Source organism: Manis javanica, chromosome 3 (assembly GCF_040802235.1).
Source record: "Manis javanica isolate MJ-LG chromosome 3, MJ_LKY, whole genome shotgun sequence".
Lineage (NCBI taxonomy): Eukaryota > Metazoa > Chordata > Mammalia > Pholidota > Manidae > Manis > Manis javanica.
The window spans coordinates 121,138,157-121,151,348 of record NC_133158.1 but is presented as its reverse complement, the minus strand read 5'-3'; the positions used below and the strand labels follow the sequence as shown (position 1 = coordinate 121,151,348).

The window sequence follows — 13,192 nt, the reverse complement described above, 5'->3', positions numbered from 1 at the left end:
TAGGTTAGGGGAAAATGGATAAAATGCTAAAGAAACAGTATGAAGATTTTGAAATGACTCAGAAGATCTATATGTAAACAAGACTGCAGAATGTGTATATTCCTGTGACTAAGTCTGTGTCTGTATTTTGTTGGCAGAATGGCATAGTGGGGTCATACCTGTCTCTCCACAGACAACCCAGGGAGCTACTAGGAATTCTCACACTGCTGTGCCTATACCAGAGACCACCTCTCAAAATAAAGGAGTGGCTAAGGTAATGCTCACCAATTTGATTCTTCCAACTAAGCAGTATAAACACTGGAGGAAAGAAAATGCTTAAAAATTAAAATTAAACAGTATTATCCTTGAAGGGAACAGGGACCCCGGTGCTAGGGAGGCAGGGCGGCGGGACTGGTGAGCGGGTGCGTGGGACCAGTGCCTGAGGAACCAAGAATATTGAGCGCTCCTTCCCTGCGGGACCGGTGGGTGGGTTGCTTTTTGGAAGCCTTGAAAGGACAGGGACCCTGAACCCCAGAAGCAGGGAATCTGGGGATCTCTGGGCACTCTAACCCCCTGGGCAGCAGGGAGCACAGAGGCCCCTTACGGAGATAAATAGTCTCCTGGCTGCTCCCCCTCTAACGGGGCTCCACCATTTTGGAGTGGAGATAAAACCCCAAAGCAACTGGGCAGGAAGCAGAAGCCCTGTCTGCGCACAGATGCCCAGCACAAGCCACTAGAGGTCGCTATTCTCCCAGGAAAAGGCTACAAACCAACAAGAAGGGAAGCTCTTCCAGCAGTCACTTGTACCAGCTCTGCAGGACTATCTCTATCACCATGAAAAGGGCAATTTCACAGATGGTAAAACCCTACAGGCCCAGAAGAGAATGTACAGAAGGGGCCTTGAACCAAGGATACTGTATCCAGATATGATGGTGGGAATCAAACAATTCCCAGACAAGCAAAAGCTTGAGCATAATGCTTGTAGAAATACTCATAAAATAGATTCCACCGGGCAGAAAATAAGTAAAGACACACAGGCACTGAACAACACACTAGAACAGATGGACCTAATAGACATCTATAGAACTTTACATCCAAAAGCAACAGGATATACATTCTTCTCAAGTGCACATGGAACATTCTCCAGAATAGACCACATACTAGCTCACAAAAAGAGCCTCAGTAAATTCCAAAATATTGAAATTCTACCAACCAATTTTTCAGACCACAAAGGTATGAAAGTAGAAATAAATTCTACAAAGAAAACAAAAAGGCTCACAAACACATGGAGGCTTAACAACATTACTAAATGAAGAATTAGGAATGAAAAAAAAAAGCTGTCAATTATCCTGAACCCCAATTTGGTAATGTACTGATCTTGAATAATGCTTGTAAATAGGAGCAACAAATAGAAAACTCATAAAATGTACACTTCTTTTGTTAATAATTACAAAAAATTATAAATACTTATTGAGAACCTACTAAATTCCAGGCATTGTGCTGTTTAGAAATAAACACTGTATATTATTCTATTTTTAAAACTGCCTATTAATAAAATATAATGCATTTTAGTAGCAGAAATAGGTAGGCATTTTATACACCCTAGATATGACATGTTATGCTTAAGAGCACATATTTAGAGGATGGTTTAAGAATATTTATCTGTCCTTTACGAAGAAGTCCTAAGAAATGTTGGATTTATGCTCTTATCACTTATGAGCACAGCCTCCAAATTAAAGCTTTAGCTCTGATTCAATATAGTGGAGTAATGCTGCTGCCTGGGGGTGCCCAGAGCATGAGCTATCCTCTGAATGCTGAGCTACTTACAGCGAAAGGGTGGTAAGGGGGAGCGGGGGGAGCTCCTCGGGGCCCTGCTGGTGGAGGCAGCACGGATAGTCCTGTTGAAAAGATGCCAAGTGCGCTGAGGTTCAACCCCGGTATCAGATTGGCTTGTTGCTGGGAACAGAAATGGAGAAAAAGATGAGGGGAGGAGACCAGAGAGGCCCAGCTTGCCTGAGTCAACCTCCATCTCTTGTCTGGCTGGCACCAGTGTCTCCAATCAGCTCCACTCCGGCCCTGTGGACTTCCTGGCTGCTGTGGTGGGCTCTCTGAACCTCGGCCTGACCGTGGTATTCCTTCAAAGCTTTCTGCCACCCTTGAGAATGTCTGCACATCTTAACACAGCGAACAAGGCTCTTCCTGGGGACCCAGGTCACCTCACAAGCCTCTCCTAACCCCTTACCCCACCCTGCCCAGTCCGCTCCTCTCTTACCTCTGGACCCCTGCACACACTGTCTACTCTGCAAGGAGGGTGCTGCTCTTTCTCCTCACATGGCTAAGTAAGTCCTACTTATTATGTGGGTTTCACCTGAGTTTAGGTGTCCACTCATCCAGGAAGCCTTTTCTCACCCCAAAGGTCTCAGCCCAAATGATCTTTCTGTGCTCTTAGGAAACACTCCTGTTTCCTTAAAGTAGCACTTATCACATGGCAATTGAATTGCCTGTAAAGTTACCTCTTCCCTTTTAGACCATAATTTCCTTGTGGACAGAGCATATCTTATTGTTGTGTGCTCAGTGCCTGGTACATAGTAAGTACTCAATAAATATTGTTGAATTAATATATTTAAAACATATTAGATGAATGTGTTTTTCTAACTCTATCCAAGGGAAGATCAAACCTTTCACTAGGATACCACATAAATAAACCCCATTACCCAGGTTCTGGATGGTTCAAAACTTTGGCTTTTTCACCCTTTAGATGCCAGCTTTGTGATCATCTCGCTGGCTTGTTTCACATTTAAACATGGGGATAGTCACAAAAGCTTGGGGTGAGTTTCAATTACACAGCCCTTCAGAGGCAGAGAGTGATGTAGTCACGCACCCTGGCCTGTGTCCATCCTGCCCTCACCTTGTCTCCCTGAACACTAAGAAGTCTCTAACATTTTGTATTTTCTTATCTGTGACTAGGGTCACCCAGTGACTTGCCTTCTTTTAGAATATTTGGAACAACAGAGCTGGGATCCTTAACCTTTACCCCGTTTGATACGTAAGGCCTAGTAATTTTGTTATTCATCTATCAACGCATGACTTTGGTACATACATGAACGAATCTAAGTAATATGCTGAGAGAAGATATTGGAGCAGTCAGACACTTCTGTAGCTTTTCTGGGTGTTCGTAGAAGAGATGCTTATCGTAAGATGTCAAGAGCCCAAAAGAAGAAAATGAGATCATTTGATACACCACAAATAAACACACACAGGGGGGGTCACAGTGCAGGCTTCTCCTCATCACACCCCACGCTCATCATGTGCTGTGGGCTTGGGCGGTGGGGAACAGAGCGCTGACCCCAGCAGGAGGCTGCTGTGGAAGTGCAGCGCTAAGGGAACTGGGTTCACCTCACACAGCTCTCTGTCAACGTTTTTTCCTCTATGAAGTATTACCAGGTCTGGGATCTGCTTCAAAGTCATCCAAGGAAGATGGGGAAGTGGAGGAGGTTCAGATGAAGCAGAACAGGCCATGAGTTAACAACTGCTGAAGCTGGATATGAGTACGTGAGGACTTATTGTACCATTATTTCTTCATCTGTTTTATTAGAAAATCATTAAAATAAAAAGTAAAAAAAATTTATTCCTATGAGTTGAGTTTGGGCTTTGCTAATGGACAGATATCTCTGAGACTTCTGAACGTTACAATGTCTCCCATTATAAAGTGGGAACTAGGAAGCAATAACAGGAAAGACAAACCCAAATCAGTCTGCTAGAAATACCAGTGAAAGCTGAGGTGGCTGTCAACATTTACTGGGAAATCTAAAAGAACAGATCAGTAAGTAAGAGATGAAAATGGGAAGTCAATTTTAAAGTACATACCTTTAAAACTTAAAAAGTAAAAGTATTACAGAGAGTTTGGAAAATTGAAAAAAAAAATCCCACTTTCCTACTATACTAGCTCTTTGTATTTTTGTTATTCATCAATCAATGCATGACTTCCAGTCATTTTGCTCCATATTACTTTACACAACTCTGACCCCAGTTATATATATGTTTATGTGCTTTTTTCTATTTATAAGCAATTACTCATTTTATAATCTACAAAGTTATGATTTTCATGGCTTCACACTATTCTGCCCAGTACATTTATCATAATTTTCTAGTTGGTTTCCTGATTGTTTCAATGGTCTTGCCCCAAGAAGGCAGGAATAACTTTGCATACATGTTCTAAGGCACTTCTTCACTAGCTGAATGAAAACTATTCTTAGAGAGGCTTGTGTCTTGCCTGAAAACACACGTGAAAACCAGTAGAGAAGAAAGCATTAGGCACTTACATTAACAGCCAGCATATCATTTTCAAAGGCCTCACGCAGCTTCTTCATAATCTCTATCTCAGCACTGGCACAGGCCTCGACTGTGCCCTTCACAGTGATGGTTCTTTCTGGGTTGTATATGCTCAAATCCTGCAAGCTGGCCACCAGGAAAAAGAGAGAAATTTCCCCTTTTCAAAAGCAAAAAGTAAATCCCAGAAGGATCACAAACAAGTTTTGGAGGAGGAGGCAGGGGGAAGATTGAATTCCCCCCCATACACTGTGGCACTGAGTACTTGCCACGTTAAATCTTGGTGCTGACTTAGATCATACCCATAGTAGAAAATGTTTGACTGATAACTATTTGTGTATTTGTTTTGATGGTACTGGAAATAATTACATCAGTTAGGATTATATTCCCCTTTTTAGGGGAAAGGAGATGAATGAGTTAGGCATATCAAAATACTCAAGCTCTCCATCTTGGGCACAGTTAATCTTAATGGGTGGCTTACGATGAGATCGTTATCTTGGTCCCTGTCTCATGTTCAATTTTCTTCAAATTTCTGCCTTCTTTTCCAATCAGTCTTCCAACCAAGCCATTGTGTGCCAAGATTTTCAGAGGAATCTCTTCAGCTCTAAAAGAAACAAACAACAATGTAACACTTAAAGTGGACACAATGGTTGCCTGTTAAGAGTTATTAAACTGCATTTTTATTTTCTTTTTTTACAAACAGAGCCATTTTGTCCAGGCACCAAATGGCTACGGGTTTAAGGAGAGGCTGGGTTCCTCACCAACTCCAGGGCTTGCATTCTGATTAATGACAGTTAAATCACCGTAATCATACTCCATTGTTGTGACTGGTTGGAAGTTGGTGCATGAGGCAGAGCTATTTGATGAGGTATGAGAAGTCTGTTGGGTTTAGGAAGGTTTCCTTGCTTTTAAAAAAAGGCACATGGGAGAATGACATCAGCCAGATGCAGACTAGGAAGCTACAGGCCCTCCCACTCCCACAGAGACACCAAATCAACAACAACAGACAGACTAGAATACCTCTGTGAGAACTCTAGTGATCAGCTAATCATCCATGGCATCCAAGCCATTGTAAATCCAATAAGGGATTTCAGCAAAAGGAGTAGGAAAATCTGCTGCGTTTGGTGTGCCTGTACATGCTCCTTTCCCTCTGCAGCATGAAAAGGAAGAACTGGAGGAAATTCCCCATTCTAGAACTCCTCCCTTGGGATGGAAACAAGACTGGACAAGTATCCAACATTCTGGCTTATCTGGGGGCTGCTCAAGGGATTAGTTTCTTTCTTACCCAACTTGGAGATCTAACGAGACTGGCACCAGAGTTTTAGGAGCTACTGAAAATGGATGCAAGCAGTGTTTTAGACCTGCAATTCCACAGTCAGAAGCCAGGGAGAGAAAGAGACTGAAGAGGGTTTGAGAGGTTCTAGAACTTCCAGCAGGTCTGATTAGTGAAGGCCTTCTGAAGAAAGCCAATATGCAAAGACTGTGAGAAGAGGTTATTTTCCCAAATGTCCAAATCCCAGAAAAAAAAAATTTACAAGGCATACAAAGAAACAGAAAAACATGGCCTAATCAAAGGATCAAAACAAAACTGCAGAGACTGATCCTAAAGAAATGCAGCAGTATGAACTATGTAACAAAAAATTTTAAATAGCTGTCATAAGACACTCAGTGAGCTAAGAGAACACAGATAGATAACTAAATGAAATCAGGAAAATGATGAACAAAATGAGAATATCAACAACGATATAAAAACTATAAAAAAAATATGGAGCTGAAAAAATACAGTAACTAAATTGAAACCTTGACTGAAGGGGTTCAACAGACTGGACAGGAAGAAGAAAGATAGCAAAGTTGAAGATGGGTCATTTGAAATCAAGTCAGAAAAGAAAAAAGAATACAAAACAAGCCCTGAAGAGAGACTTAGGGACTTATACCACACTATTAAATAGACCAATATACATATCATGGAAATCCCAGAAGGAAGAGAGCTCATTTGAAAAAATGACAGAAAACTTTCCAAGTCTGAGATAAGAAATGTACATGCAGATTTGAGAAACTTAAAAAACTCCAGAAGGGTTAAATCCAGAGAATCACACTGAGACACTAGATTACAATTCAATTCTCTAAAGTCAAAGACAAAGAATCTTGAAAGCAGCAAGAGAAAAGTGGTTAGTCACATACAAGGGAGTTTACATAAGACTGTCAGCAGATTTCTCAGCAGAAACTTTGCAGGCAGCCAGAAAGGAGTGGGATGATACATTCAAAGTGCTGAAAGAAAAAAACTGTCAACCAAGAATACTATATTAGACAAAACTGTCCTTCAAAAGTGAAGGAGAAATTAAAAGACTTTCTGAGATAAATGAAAGCTGATGGAGTTCATTACTATGAGACTTATTCTACAAGAAATGCCAAAGGGAGACCTCTGAGACCAAAGGACAGTAGACATCAACAAAAATCCATATCAAAATATAAAGTTTTCTGAGGATGCGGAGAAAGGGGAACCCTCTTACACTGCTGGTGGGAATGTAAGCTATTTCAACCATTGTGTAAAGCAGTATGGAGGTTCTTCAAAAAACTAAAAATAGAAATACCATTCAACCCATGAATACCACTCCTAGGAATTTACCCTAAGAATGCAGGAGCCCAGTTTGAAAAAGACAGATGCACCCCTATGTTTATCACAGCACTGCTTACAATAGCCAAGGAATGGAAGCAACCTAAGTGTCCATCAGTAGATGAATGGATAAAGATGTGGTACATATACACAATGGAATGCTATTCAGCCATAAGAAGAAAACAGATCCTACCATTTGCAACAACATGGATGGAGCTAGAGGGTATTATGCTCAGGCAGAGAAAGACAAATGCCAAATGGTTTCCCTCATCTGTGGAGTATAACAATGAAGCAAAACTGAAGGAATAAAACAGCAGCAGACTCACAGACTCCAAGAAGGGACTAGGGGTTACCAAAGGGGAGGGGTGTGGGAGGGCGGGTGGGGAGGAAGGGAGATGGGGATTGAGGGGTATTATGTTTAGTACACATGGTGTGGGGGGGTCACGGGGAAGAGAGTATAGCACAGAGAAGGCAAATAGTGAATCTGTGGCATTTTACTACACTGAAGGACAGTGACTGCAATGGAGTACGGGGGTGACTCGATAATATGGGTGAATGTAGTAACCACATTGTTTTTTCATTGTGAAACCTTCATAAGAGTATATATCAATAATACCTTAATAAAAAAATACATAAAGTTACACATATAGTAACTTGTACTTTGGTAATTTTGGTACATAGAATTTAAATGATAAAAATATTTTTTTAAAAAGATACATCTGGTGGAGCCAGGATGGCGGCGTGAGTAGAGCAGTGGAAATCTCCTCCCAAAACCATATAGATCTATGAAGATATAACAAAGAAAACTCTTCCTAAAATAGAGACCAGAGGACACAGGACAACATCCAGACCACATCCACACCTGCAAGAACCCAGTGCCTCGCGAAGGGGGTAAGATACAAGCCCCGGCCCAGTGGGACCCGAGCGCCCCTCCCCCCGGCTCCCCGTGGGTGGAAAGAAACAAAAGCGGTTTTTTTTTTGTTTTTTTTCTGGTGAGTGCTTTTCGGAAGCCTTAAAGGGACAGGGACCCCAATACCAGTGAAACAAAGCAGCAAGACTGGTGAGCGGGTGCCTGAGACCGGCACCTGGGGAAAGGGAAAATCGCATTTTTCCCTTTTTTTTTTTTGGCGAGTGCTTTTTGGAAGCCTTAAGGGGACAGGGACCTCAATGCCAGGGAGGCAGGGTGGCGGGACCGGTGGGCGGGTGCCTGGGGCCGGCACCTGAGGACAAAGAATATCGTGTTTTTCCCTTTTTTTTTCTTTTTGTTGGCGAGTGCTTTTTGGAAGCCTTAAATGGACAGAGACCCGAATGCCAGGGAGGCGGGGCGGCAGGACCGGTGAGCGGGTGCCTGGGACCGGCGCCTGAGGACAAAGAAAATCGTGCGTTTTTCCCTTTTTTTTTTTGGCGAGTGCTTTTTGGAAGCCTTGGAGGGGTGGGGACCCCAATACCAGGGAGGCAGGGCAGCAAGACCGGTGGGTGGGTGCCTGGCAGACAAAGAAAATCGGGCATTTCTCCCTTTTTTTTCTTTAAGGCGAGTGCTTTTTGGAGGCCTTAGGGGGACAGGGACCCCAGTGCCAGGGAGGCAGGGCGGCAGGGCCGGTGGGCGGGTGCCTGGGGATGGAGAGGGTCGCGCGTTTTTCCCTTTTTCTTTGGCAAGTGCTTTTTGGAGGACTTGGAGTGACGGGAACCCCAGTGCTAGGGAGGCAGGGTGGCAGGACCGGTGGGCGAGTGCCTGGAACCAGCACCTGAGGAAAAACAATATCGCGCTTTTTCCCTTTTTTTTTTTTTTTTTTTTTGGCGGGTGCTTTCTGGAAGCCTTGAAGGGACAGGGACCCCGGTGCTAGGAAGGCAGGGCAGCAGGACTGGTGAGCGGGTGCCGGGACGAGTGCCTGAGGACAAACAAAATCGTGCGTTTTTTCCTTTATTTATTTTTTTCCTCTTTCGTTGTTGCTGTTGTTGTTTTGGTTTGGAGAGTGCTTTTAGGGAGTCTCAAAGGGGCAGGACAGGACACTTAGACCAGAGGCAGGGAATCTGGGGATTACTGGGCACTCTAAACCCCTGGGCAACAGGGACCACAGAGGACGCTTACGGAGATAAATAGCCTCCTGGCCGCTCCCCCTCCAAAGGGGCTCCACCATTTTGGAGGACTAGCCCCAGCCAGGCCACGCCCACAGCAACAGCGGAGATAAACTCCATAGCAAATGGGCAGGTAGCAGAAGTCCTGTCTGTGCACAGCTGCCAAGCATAGGCCACTAGAGGTCGATATTCTCCCAGGAGAGGAAGGCCACAAACAAACAAGAAGGAAAGCTCTTCAAACAGTCACTCATACCAGCTCTGCAAACTATTTCTATCACCATGAAAAGGCAAAACTACAGACAGACAAAGATCACAGAGACAACACCTGAGAAGGAGACAGACCTAACAAGTCCTCCTGAAAAAGAATTCAAAATAAAAATCATGAACATGCTGACAGAGATGCAGAGAAAAATGCAAGAGCAATGGTATGAAGTCCGGAGGGAGATCACAGATGTCAGGAAGGAGATCACAGAAGTGAAACAATCCCTGGAAGGATTTATAAGCAGAATGGATAAGATGCAAGAGGCCATTGAAGGAACAGAAACCAGAGAAGAGGAACGTATAGAAGCTGACATAGAGAGAGATAAAAGGATCTCCAGGAATGAAACAACACTAAGAGAACTATGTGACCAATCCAAAAGGAATAATATACATATTATAGGGGTACCAGAAGAAGAAGAAAGAGGAAAAAGGGATAGAAAGTCTCTTTGAAGAAATAATTGCTGAAAACTTCCCCAAACTGGGGGAGGAAATAATCGAACAGACCACAGAAATACACAGAACCCCCAACTGAAAGGATCCAAGGAAGACAACACCAAGACACATAATACTTAAAATGGCAAGGATCAAGGACAAGGGAAGAGTTTTAAAGGCAGCTAGAGAGAAAAAGGTCACCTATAAAGGAAAACCCATCAGGTTAACATCAGACTTCTCGACAGAAACCCTACAGGCCAGAAAAGAATGGCATGATACATTTAATGCAATAAAACAGAGGGCCTTGAACCAAGGATACTGTATCCAGCATGACTATCATTTAAATATGATGGCAGGATTAAACAATTTCCAGACAAGCAAAAGCTGAGGGAATTTGCTTCCCACAAACCACCTCTACAGGGCATCCTACAGGGACTGCTCTAGATGGGAGCACTCCTAAAAAGAGCACAGAACAAAACACACAACATATGAAGAATGGAGGAGGAGGAATAAGAAGGGAGAGAAGAAAAGAATCTCCAGACAGTGTATATAACAGCTTAATAAGTGAGCTCAGTTAGGCAATAAGATACTAAAGAATCTAACCTGGAACCTTTGGTAACCATGAATCTAAAGTCTGCAATGGCAATAACTACATATCTCTCAATAGTCACCCTAAATGTAAATGGACTGAATGCACCAGTCAAAAGACACAGAGTAAAAGAATGGATAAAAAAGCAAGACCCATCTATATGCTGCTTACAAGAAACTCACCTCAAACCCAAAGACAAGCACAGACTAAAAGTAAAGGGATGGAAAAACATATTTCAGGCAAACAACAGTGAGAAGAAAGCAGGGGTTGCAGTACTAATATCAGACAAAAGAGACTTCAAAACAAAGAAAGTAACAAGAGATAAAGAAGGACACTACATAATGATAAAAGGCTCAGTCCAACAATAACCATTCTAAATATATATGCACCCAACACAGGAGCACCAGCACTTGTGAAACAAATACTAACAGAACAGAAATAGGGAAATAGACTGCAATGCATTCATTTTAGGAGACTTCAACACACCACTCACCCCAAAGGATAGATCCACTGGGCAGAAAATAAGTAAGGACACACAGGCATTGAACAATACACTAGAACAGACGGACCTAACAGACATCTATAGAACTCTACATCCAAAAGCAACAGGATATACATTCTTCTCAAGTGCACAAGGAACATTCTCCAGAATAGACCACATACTAGCTCACAAAAAGAGCCTCAGTAAACTCCAAAATATTGAAATTCTACCAACCAATTTTTCAGACCACAAAGGTATAAAAGTAGAAATAAATTCTACAAAGAAAACAAAAAGGCTCACAAACACATGGAGGCTTAACAACATGCTACTAAATAATCAATGGATCAATGAACAAATCAAAATAGAGATCAAGGAATATATAGAAACAAATGACAACAACAACACAAAGCCCCAATTTCTGTGGGACACAGCGAAAGCAGTCTTAAGAGGAAAGTATATAGCAATCCAGGCACACTTGAAGAAGGAAGAACAATCCCAAATGAATAGTCTAACATCACAATTATCAAAACTGGAAAAAGAAAAACAAATGAGGCCTAAAGTCAGCAGAAGGAGGGACATAATAAAGACCAGAGAAGAAATAAACAAAATTGAGAAGAATAAAACAATAGCAAAAATCAACGAAACCAAGAGCTGGTTCTTTGAGAAAATAAACAAAATAGATAAGCCTCTAGCCAAACTTATTAAGAGAAAAAGAGAATCAACACAAATCAACATAATCAGAAATGAGAATGGAAAAATCACGACAGACTCCACAGAAATACAAAGAATTATTAAAGACTACTATGAAAACCTATATGCCAACAAGCTCGAAAATCTAGAAGAAATGGACAACTTCCTAGAAAAATACAACCTTCCAAGACTGACCAAGGAAGAAACACAAAAGTTAAACAAACCAATTACGAGCAAAGAAATTGAAATTGTAATAAAAAAGCTACCCAAGAACAAAACCCCGGGGCCGGATGGATTTACCTCGGAATTTTATCAGACACACAGAGAAGACATAATACCCATTCTCCTTAAAGTGTTCCAAAAAATAGAAGAAGAGCGAATACTCCCAAACTCATTCTATGAAGCCAACATTACCCTAATACCAAAACCAGGCAAAGACCCCACCAAAAAAGAAAATTACAGACCAACATCCCTGATGAATGTAGATGCAAAAATACTCAATAAAATATTAGCAAACAGAATTCAACAGTATATCAAAAGGATCATACACCATGACCAAGTGGGATTCATCCCAGGGATGCAAGGATGGTACAACATTCGAAAATCCATCAACATCATCCACCACATCAACAAAAAGAAAGACAAAAACCACATGATCATCTCCATAGATGCTGAAAAAGCATTTGACAAAATTCAACATCCATTCATGATAAAAACTCTCAGCAAAATGGGAATAGAGGGCACGTACCTCAACATAATAAAGGCCATATATGATAAACCCACAGCCAGCATTATACTGAACAGTGAGAAGCTGAAAGCATTTCCTCTGAGATCGGGAACCAGACAGGGATGCCCACTCTCCCCACTGTTATTTAACATAGTACTGGAGGTCTTAGCCATGGCAATCAGACAAAACAAAGAAATACAAGGAATCCAGATTGGTAAAGAAGAAGTTAAACTGTCACTATTTGCAGATGATATGATACATAAAAAATCCTAAAGACTCCACTCCAAAACTACTAGAACTGATATCGGAATACAGCAAAGTTGCAGGATACAAAATTAACACACAGAAATCTGTAACTTTCCTATACACTAACAATGAACCAATAGAAAGAGAAATCAGGAAAACAATTCCATTCACCATTGCATCAAAAAGAATAAAATACCTAGGAATAAACCTAACCAAAGAAGTGAAAGACTTATACTCTGAAAACTACAAGTCACTCTTAAGAGAAATTAAAGGGGACACTAATAAATGGAAACTCATCCCATGCTCTTGGCTAGGAAGAATTAATACCGTCAAAATGGCCATCCTGCCCAAAGCAATATACAGATTTAATGCAATCCCTATCAAATTACCAGCAACATTCTTCAATGAACTGGAACAAATAATTCAAAAATTCATATGGAAACACCAAAGACCCCAAATAGCCAAAGCAATCCTGAGAAAGAAGAATAAAGTAGGGAGGATCTCACTCCCAATCTTCAAGCTCTACTACAAAGCCATAGTAATCAAGACAATTTGGTACTGGCACAAGAACAGAGCCACAGACCTGTGGAACAGATTAGAGACTCCAGAAATTAACCCAAACATATATGGTCAATTAATATTTGATAAAGGAACCATGGACATACAATGGCAAAATGATAGTCTCTTCAACAGATGGTGCTGGCAAAACTGGACAGCTACATGTAGGAGAATGAAACTGGACCACTGTCTAACCCCATATACAAAGGT

The 13,192-nt window shown here is 41.7% G+C and overlaps 1 protein-coding gene across 5 annotated transcripts in view; it reads right to left on the bottom strand.

Annotated features, from left to right (window-relative positions):
- Nucleotides 1-13,192, bottom strand: part of IGF2BP2 (insulin like growth factor 2 mRNA binding protein 2) — a 178,137-nt gene that overhangs the window by 20,918 nt on the left and 144,027 nt on the right. For 4 of the 5 annotated variants that reach the window (XM_037024253.2, XM_073231964.1, XM_037024254.2 and 1 more), the window contains exons 8-10: nt 4,790-4,912; nt 4,302-4,437; nt 1,807-1,935 (exon numbers count right to left, since the gene is read on the bottom strand). In XM_037024253.2, coding sequence (XP_036880148.1) covers nt 1,807-1,935; nt 4,302-4,437; nt 4,790-4,912 — 388 coding nt within the window. The remainder of the gene's footprint in view (nt 1-1,806; nt 1,936-4,301; nt 4,438-4,789; nt 4,913-13,192) is intronic. The other variant, XM_037024255.2, reaches the window with a different exon arrangement.